Here is a 9,815-nt window from a genome sequence, read left to right as displayed (position 1 = left end):
GTGAAATTTACACTTTTATCAAGGTGTTATTTAAATTTCAGGTTTTTTTGTTTACATATATATATAAAGATAAGACTTGTATAACCAAGGACAGAGGACTTATCAATCAATACACAACTATTAACAGAAAATAGCATGCAGTAGAGTAACAATACAAAGCAATTAAAAAGATTCACACTATATTTACACTGTACAAGAATAAAACATTTAAACCCTGAAGTAACAATAAACTAAAATGTATAATACCTGCACATATTAAAAACAATATCACAGATAGTTATAAGGGGAGACAATTCTAGCACCAATTTGTGAAATTTGTGCAGAAAGTTTTTTTCCAAATAAATGAGATCTCAAGAATCTAATACTTTTTAAGTTATAACAACTAACAAAAAATAATTGGAAAAGTATTAAACTATAAACATGACACAGTTACTGATTTCTAAAGCTACTATTGAAACAAAAATGCATTTACTTGTTTTTTAATATATCTATGACAAGAAGAAGAAAATATATCAACTCAGAAATTTTAATATTATATCAGTAGTTTACTTTAAACTGCAAATCATTTCCTTATTTGAAAATATTTGAAATGCAGCAAAAAAACCACCATGTATACTAATTTCAATAATATTAATTATGAACTTTGAGCATAAAATAATCCATTACAAAGGTGTACACAGTACAGCTATTAAAAGGTTAAATGTATAACAGTCTGCACCGTTAGCCACTAGTCAAATGCCCATAACTAGTAAATTTTGTTTCGGTCTAGAGTACATTTTAATATTTTTACAGTCATATAGGGACTAGCAGATGCCAAAGACTGCTGTGTAAATACAGGTACCTTCATTAAACTTGCTGAATTGATCTTTTTCTTCCAAATCTGTTATACTTTGCAAATAAAATAAAAACGGCTCAATTAAAACAAGGACAACAGAAAACAGAATTAACAGTTATTACCCCTCTCACTCCCTCCCATTTGAATATATCAATAATGCAAAGTTGATGCTATGGGAAACCCCAAATTCTTCTAAATTAAAAACTTAATATAAAGAACTGATTTTATGAACGAAAAATTCAATAAAATCCAGACACTGGGAGACCCTTTACAGATACAGGATTTAAGCCCTTTTGTGGATTTTTTTGGTTAAAAATAAAGGTGAAAAATTCCTTAGGATTAAACACTTATACTTCTGTATTTTGGATGGGGGTCAAATACCTTTACCTCAAATACAGGATGGACGGACTAACTGAGGGACAAACTGGTAAGCATAATGCCCATTATATAATTACTATCTAGACACATAAAAATATTTTCTAACTTTTAACACAATTATTGATTAAGTTAAAGAGCCATGCTTTAGATTATTATCCTCATACCTTATGAAAAATTATAAACCATATGTAGGCATTTCAATGAGAATGACAAACTAGTTAAACATTTTTTTTAACAATGATAAATGGGCTACAGAAAATGAATGCAAACTATTAGTATATGTCCTCAAGACTTTTTTTTCAATCCCCTCATCCATCCTTTAAAATTATAACTTTTGTCCTTTTCTGGAAATGCAGTTTAATTATACTATTTAAAACTATATATCAAACTTGTTTACTGTATGCTGCTTACAGTTAATATTTATTTAGTGTCAGTTTTTTTATCATTCTAGCTACCAATATCATCACGTCCCCTAAAATCATACATGTCAAAACTTTTATTGTCACTTTCATTATAAGGCCAGTTAAAGTCTTTGCCAATAATACTTTTAATAGTTGCTGTTACATTTTCAACTGCTCTGTCAAGTCCATGCTTGGTATTAGATTTTTTCCCACTGCTTAAAGGTGAACGATTACGAACATCACCTGACCTTGATCTGTAATTGTTCTGTTCAGTACGTTTGTATTGTGAATCTGAATATTTGTTTGTTTTCCATGAATGTCTGTCTCTTGATCTTGACCTATTGCGGGACCTTGAACTTTCTCTTGACCTTGAAATCCTAGACTTTGAATTATCTCTTGACCTTGAATTATCTCTAGACCCATTCTTACTGGCATAACTGGACGAAGTGGAAATATTAAAGGTTTCTTTTTGTACTTGTTTTTGCTTAACTGGATTGCCTTCTTTCTGTTTAGCAAGTAGAGTTCCCCCTAAAGTCAAATCCACTTTATCACTTGTTTTAACTTTCTTATTGGATTTATAATTTCCATTTGATACAGGCCTCTTTGAATCTTTAGGTGGCTGAAATTTCTTTGTTTGGTCTGAAGAAGATTTTTTCACATCTTTTGAATCTGTTATTTTTCTTACAGTGGTTGACAATTTTTTCTGATCTTGGCAATTTAATTTCACATTCTCAGATTTCTGATTCACCTTTGTTTCAATACATTTCTTCTCTCCATCTTTTACATTAAATATTTCCGTTAACCTTTTTTCAAGTTTATTTGTTGCTACTGGTTCTTTTTTAGTTTTCTCATTTTTAGTCTTGGAGGGTTTACTTTCTTTATTATGTCCATTTGTTATATCATGTTCCAAAACATTTTTTCCAAGAACTTCAGCTGCCCACTTGGGCAATGGCAATTCCAATAAATTTCTACAAGTCATATAGACTGTTCTTCTGTCATTTGGTGGACCTTGACCAGGCTTGTCGATCATCATTTTTGGAACGTGTCTGGGTTTCACACCACCTTTTAGCAGTGTCCTCCCTTCAAACTTCTCCTGTTCACTATCTTCCCCTTCTTTTTTACTTTCATCAATGACCAATTTTGGAGATATCCCATCTTGTTGGCATGTTTTATTTTTAGTCTGGTCTATTTCTTCTGCAATCTGTGAAGCATCTGGAGATACTGTATTTTGGTTACAACTATTTAAAGCCGTTATAATTTCTGTATGGAGTTGAGTATTAATCTTCTCCAATGTTTTCTTATCTTCAGACGTTTTTGTTAATTTTTCACATTTTCCAAAAAACTTCTTGGTCAACTCTTCTACATCATTATAAAACCCAGTTGGCTTGATTTTCTCTTTTAATCCTTGGCTTGACGATTCACTTAAAACATTAGAATCAAGAGACATTTCACTGTCTGAACTAAACGTAGGACTGTTGGGACTATTACATGACCTATTTTCACAGACTGCAGGTATCATTTGCTGTTGTCCCTGATGATTATATGTATGTTGTTCAGAGCCAATGGGGCTTTTGTTGACCTGAAAAAGTGGTTTCTCTGGTGTTATAATGTTGATCAACCCATAGGGTCCATGTTGTGACCCTGTGTTTTGATTAGGCACATTGAAGTTGCTATTATTTATAAAATTCTTATTCCTGTCCACCGGACTTTTAGTTTGACCTGAATAGCTTGGTGTCAACTCATTTCCATAAAACCCATGATTTTCAGGAGCATATTGTAAAGATCTGGCATTACAAAGATCATTTTGTAAAAATCCTGGACTCCTTGGATCTCTTATGTTGCTGTTGATAAAAGGTTGTGGTTGTTGTGGAGCATACCCTTGATTGCCTGTTTGAGACGGTGTATGTGGTGGTTGTTGCTGAGCATACCCTTGAATGTTCGTTTGAAGCTGTGTATGTTGTGGCTGTTGAGTGGCATAACCTGGATTGCCTGTTTGAGATGGTGTATGTTGTGGTTGTCGCTGAGCAAATCCTTGAGTGCACATTTGAGACATTATATGTTGTGGTTGTTGCTGAGCGAACCCTTGATTGTTCGCTTGAGACGGTGTATTTTGGGTGAATGGAGGACTGCTATTGAATCGTGAACCAGTATGGCAATTCTGTAACTGTGTCTCATTAGGTGCCGTTTGTCTTGCACTATTGAAATTGCCAGAAAATTGTGGACTAGTGTTTAACAATGCTTTTTTTGTGTCTTTATTATTAACGGTACTGTTAGATCTTTCTAAGTATGGAGACTTTCTATTCATACTTGAAGGTGGTACAGTTGCCACCTGCCCTGGAAACTGATTACAATATCCGCCTTGTCTATAAGAATTTGTCCCTGGAGCATTTCTATCAATGTTTGTAATACCTTCTTGCTCCAACTGATTATACCTTTCATTTTGGAAAGCATAGCCCTTTGAATAATTACCAACAAATTGGGGTGAAGTTCTTGTGAATATTGAGTCATTACCATTAAATTTGGGAGGAGTTTTTAACAAGGCAGAAGCTTCCCTTGAAGAATGATTATATTCTATCCGGTTTAGTGGTAAGGTTTGACTCGTATAACCAATTTCATGCCTTAGAGCTCGGTCCTGACTGTTTCTCAACTCGCCGTTGACACAAGTGTCTTTAACAGCAACTTGACGTCCATAACCATGTTTGAAGTTGACACTGTTATTTTCTTTACTGTCCTGAGATCCATTTCTTGAAAACTGTTTTGCTATTTCAGATGGTTTGTCACGACATTCCATACGTAGAGGTTGACAAGGACGATTCACATAACTGTTATCTTTATTCTGACGATTAACTTTCAAACAAACTGTAAGAGTGTTTTTAGGATCTTTCTTTTCATTTCTTGAATAACTGCTTGTAAAGGAGCTATTTTTTTGTCCTGAGCCTTTCCAACTTTTAGAAAAGTTCTGACTGTCATTCTGCTGTCCATGACCTACTGATGGTATACAACCAAACCTATCCGACAAGGATTTTTTCTTTTCAGGTTGGAAAGACATCTCATTCCTATGTCCTACAAAAAAATATAAACGTTGAAATAATTACATCACTTTTTAATACCAGTTAAAGAACAAATTCAATTGCAGAATATTAATGAAATATATCACAAGAGTGCACACGCTGAAATGTCTCGCCTGCTTTACTGACCATTGACTTTTTGTTGACGGTCATAAATAATTTTTCTGCAAGTGTCGCATAAACTTAACCATGTTAACATGATACAAGGAAATGAGGTCAAGGTCAGATAAATCAAACTGGAAAACATGTACATCTTACAATTGTTCTATAAGAAAAATATAGTAACCCTATTGCTTAAAGTATCCCAGAAATAAATGAGGAATGTGTCCATGGGAAAAAGATGATGCACCCACTTGGATATCATACAAAGTTATAAAGGAACACAACTGAAGAACAGTAAAAGTGACTGTACCCAAATTTGTACTTGATCTGAGTTTTGTGATAATAAGTATTGTGTAAAAGTTTCATAAAATTTTGGTTGATGCAAACTTAAGTTAGAGAATGGAAAAGAAAAATTCAGCATTTTTTTCATTTGTAAAGGGGCATAACTCTAGAAAAATATTAGTGACAACCCAAAAATTCAATTTTAATCTGTATTTTGTGGTAATAAGCATTGTATACAAGTTTCATGCCATTTGGTTGAGGCAAACTAAAGTAAGAGAACGGAAACCAACTTTGGGACATACGGACAGCCCTGGGTAAAACTAAATGCCCCCTTCACTATGGTGCCAGGGGGCATAAAAACTTAACCATGAAAACTTAACATTGACTTATGAACCCTGAAAATGAGATCCAGGGCAGAGGATACCTAACTAACTGACATATAAACCTTACACTCATTCCGTACACCAAAGATTGTTGACCTACAATGTATTTCTTACAGTTATAGAAAAACAGACAATAACATATATAGTAAAGGAGACTCGAGGGTACAATAAAATACAGCAAAAATTGAAATTTTATTTACTACACTGTTAGGCCACACCAATTTAATTTCTTGTTGTACGGATTTTTGGACTCCAAAATTTGGGGCGAGTGAGCGATTTGAAAATTTTAATAAAAAAATATTTAATTTGAAAATTTTTGAGGCGAACAGGCCTCTACAATAACTTTTTTTCAACTTGTCCTGTAGGACAAGTACATACCAAAATTTACTTGTCCGAATGAAATTGTTACTTGTCCAAAAATTTTTATTAATCAAAGAGCTGAATAGCTCTGAGGGGAAAGACGGCCCTTGTTTCTATTTAATTTTTTTGGGGTGGGGGTTGGGGGGGGGGTTATCTTTTGATAGTCTTCATATAAAGAATGAAAAAAAGAACAGCTAGAACATGTGGAAGGTTGACACTATTGGAATCAATTGTTGTTTAATGTAATTTCGTTTCTTTAGTTTAGGATTCAATTTAGACCAATGGAAGAGATCTGCATCTTCTAAATCTAAACATTCAATTAAAGTTGATAGTTAATTATCTAAAATTCAACTAGTTGGATTCTGTCATTTAACAACAACTACAATTATTTTTGAAATCTTAATAGTGTACGATTGAACAGTAGGCTAGGGCCATTTTCCATTTTTTGTGACAGTACTTTTAAAATTTTTAATTTTTTTCTTAAGAAAGTTAGGACTGAAAAATCTATTCAATTTTAAATTTCCATTGATAAAGTTCCCAGTTACATCTCTCATCACAGGGATACAGGTACTAATAAAAATAACAATATGATTGATGTTAACTGTGTGAAGCTTGTTTCCAAATCCTACATTTTGAAATATTTGTAAAATTTCATGAATAAATAGGTTTAAACTACAAAATGCAACATTTGTCATTTTTTTGTAACTATTACAATGATTATGTTGGTACACAAAATTTAGTTTTAATGAAAGACTACTTATCATATACTAAATGTCACATTTTAAGTGTTTATTTTAGTGGATAATTAGCTCATAAATTGAGGCGCTCCTGAATTGGAAGAAGATTCTCAAAACAAGAGTTTTACAGAAAAAATGGAAAAGATCGTTTCTCTCCCGATCTCATGTAGCCCCTCGGACTATTTACTTTGAAAGTTGTTGACCTACAAATTAAAGTATTGCATGTTGATGTTTAAATCATCTACAGCAAACATCATTATGTTTAAATTCAACAAATACTATTTTTTAATAAGTGAAAAATCTTTGAGAATGATTTAAATAATCAGTGAAGGATATCCCTGCTTATGCGTAGTGTGGCATTCCAACAATGACGTCACTATAAAATATAATGTAGGTTGGATATATTTAGAATATCTCGTCATACTGATTTTTCCGGATTGTAAAAGAAACATAAATATTGTAAAGGAAAGCTCCGATATACGATAATTTCGAGAGAAACAGAAGGGAAATGTGTAAAAAAGTGTTTAAAGTCAATTTATTCATTTGTGTCTCCCCATCTCATCATTCTTAGTAAGATTTGTTGGGGGGTTTTCCACACTATAAAAACAAAATGAATGATGTGAGGGAATATCACTCTGGTCAACCCCATTGGGGATTGACGGCTTGAAGCCGTCTTCCCCAAAAATAACCTTTTTACATGTTTAGTTGATTATAGGAGCAAAACGAATTTAAACAATATAACAGAATTTGATGTATTTTTTTAAATACTTTTCAAAAATATGAGTCAAGTACAACTGCGAAACTAGTCATATCACAGCAGTGGCGGATCCAGAACTTTTCCTAAGGGGGGGCCCACTGACTGACCTAAGGGGGGCCTGCTCCAGTCATGCTTCAATGATTCCCTATATAATCAACCAAATTTTTCCCACGAAAGGGGGAGGCCCGGGCCCCCCCCCTGGATCTGCCTATGCACAGGAATTAGGTTCTAGTTTCTATCAATGCTAGTCTCATCAGACTAATCCTGAGGCACCATCTGATAGGCCTGTACACTCATTGGATTTGTGTTCTCTTTTTTTTTTTTTTTAAGTTAAAAAAAGTGTATTCAAATGCAATCAATAAAAAGAAGAAGATAAGCCATCATAAGGTCAGATTTCCAATGAGACAACTCTCTGCTTAAGACAAAATGACACAGAAATTAACAACTATAGGTCACCATATTGCAAGTACTGTTTTTTTTCTACTATGATCAAATATGATTTTGTGAATTAAATTTATGGTAAATAAAAAAAAATATTTTTGTGAAAAAATTACTGGTATGGTATTTATTTTTTAAAAGGAACAGAATAAGGTAGCAAAATGAGGTACTGATTTGTCTTGGTCCCGAAATGTCTCCTGCCTTGTCAAACTGTCTATCAATCATGTCTACTAAATACAAAATGTATGTCTCCTATGGTGCCAAACTGTCTCTTAAACAATTGGAGCTGAATCTTTCGAGGTGACGAACTGTCCTGTAAAGTTACCAAATCTACAAAGCACACCATTGATTCGGATCAGTAAGACTGGTTTCCGAGAATAGTATACCTTTTACCTGTTAAAAAGTACCTGACAAAGAACCAGTTAAAATTATCGATTGCACGTAAACATGTTGAAGATAAAGGTTTTGCATTTGAATAAACATAATACAGAAACATGTCAAATTAATATTTGATTTCTTGTTTTTTGTTTAAAATAAATTACTTTGTTCATCAAAGTTGGATTAAATTTATTTTCTGTGAATAATTGTACTTGTCCCGACGGACAAGCTTGATACAGCTTTTACTTGTCCGACCTTTTTGCCCTCTGGTACCGGACAATCGGACAAGCGTTATTGTCAAGGCCTGCCCCTGTTCTGAGAGTTCCTCCAATGTCCAGTGATTTAGCACATGCCTTCCAAAAATAGCTTATTTTGAATAGAGGAAAGATTTGCTGCTACGAAAGGTAGCTAAATTCAAACCAAGCACACTGCCAAGGATGCAGAGCAAAAATTATATCAATCTGATAAAAATTTGGCTTAAGCATGTTAAGTTAAACAAATCTTATCTGATGCTGTATTTTTTTTTAATGGACATTGGCCAAATATTGTAAATAATGGGATTGCAGTTATTATTTCAATCTGGAACTTAACAATTTTATTCTTTTTTATCTCTTCGGAATGCTAAAACAATAACTTTACAATTTTATTCTTTTTTATCCCTTCGGAATGCTAAATCAATAACACGAACAATTTTATTTGCGTTACAGGGTTGATATAACGAAATCAGCTAATGCACGGTATCAACGGCCGCACAGACTCCACTGTAACTTAACTGTGTAAATAACCCTGTCATTTGTCAAATGGACTTAATTGTTTATTTGTTTATAGCAATCTTCTGCAGTCTCCAAAACAAAGACATCAAAATTCAGATAAGTTGTATTAAAGCCAGAATTGGTAGCTACGACGTAACCATACAGATATAGAAGTTCTGAATTTTCTCAAGTATAAAATGTATATATCTTATACAAGTAGGTTTGCCATGCATTCTTACTTCTCTAGCATCGGTTTGAGGATATGCAATGATATGTCTAGGAAGACAGACAAGAAAAGATTTTGTGGTGTAAACACGGCCATAACAATTTCTTTTCAACAGTTTAAGAACCTAAATGATTTTATCTTTCTGATATGAAAAATACATTTAACCCTTATATTTCTATTGGATGCTATAACTTAAAACTTTTCAAACTGCACATATTTGTCTGTACGCAGAGTAGTTTTCTGGATGTAAACAACCATTTTCGCCCCACATTATTTTGATGATTTGTTATGATGAACCTTACAAATTGTGCAAGTTGTTGAGAGAGAAAAAAGGATGCAATTATTTGAAGTATTTTTTGTTTCCGTGTACTTCCTATAAATATGCATACTTTATTCTTCAATCTTGTGGTCCAGATTTCTTCTTGTAAACAACTTATTTTTCTCCTGAAAACGTAACGTTCGTCTGACTTTTTCGCGGGAAAATTAACATCATCCAATCAAATTTGGTTGCAAAAGGAATATCTAATTTATTTGAAAAGTCTAAGAAAGATCAGCCAGAACGGCCTGAATTTTTTTTTTAAAGTCACGAAAAGGTGACCGAGTTTACCCAGCACACAATTCTTTTCAAGTTTTAAAAAAAATAGTTCCCACTTTTATGGTGCATCTTAAAAAAATGTAGTTAATATATACAGAATTTCACATACCATCCAATGCATAT

At 33.1% G+C, this 9,815-nt stretch overlaps 1 protein-coding gene across 1 annotated transcript; it reads right to left on the bottom strand.

The window, feature by feature from the left end:
- Positions 1-518: 518 nt before the first annotated feature.
- Positions 519-9,592, bottom strand: LOC143060948 (uncharacterized). The gene is made up of 2 exons (XM_076233655.1): positions 9,487-9,592; positions 519-4,677 (listed from the first exon to the last, which is right to left on the bottom strand). Exon 2 carries the CDS (start codon positions 4,661-4,663, stop codon positions 1,661-1,663), a length of 3,003 nt encoding a protein of 1,000 aa, XP_076089770.1. The 5' UTR covers positions 4,664-4,677; positions 9,487-9,592; the 3' UTR covers positions 519-1,660.
- Positions 9,593-9,815: the final 223 nt, after the last annotated feature.

The sequence above is a fragment of the Mytilus galloprovincialis genome, unplaced genomic scaffold, assembly GCF_965363235.1.
Source record: "Mytilus galloprovincialis unplaced genomic scaffold, xbMytGall1.hap1.1 HAP1_SCAFFOLD_195, whole genome shotgun sequence".
Lineage (NCBI taxonomy): Eukaryota > Metazoa > Mollusca > Bivalvia > Mytilida > Mytilidae > Mytilus > Mytilus galloprovincialis.
This window is presented reverse-complemented; position numbering and strand designations above follow the sequence as displayed.

Excerpts from the sequence above, each read along its gene's own strand:
- LOC143060948 (XM_076233655.1), bottom strand. The coding sequence starts at position 4,663 with ATGTCTTTCCAACCTGAAAAGAAAAAATCCTTGTCGGATAGGTTTGGT.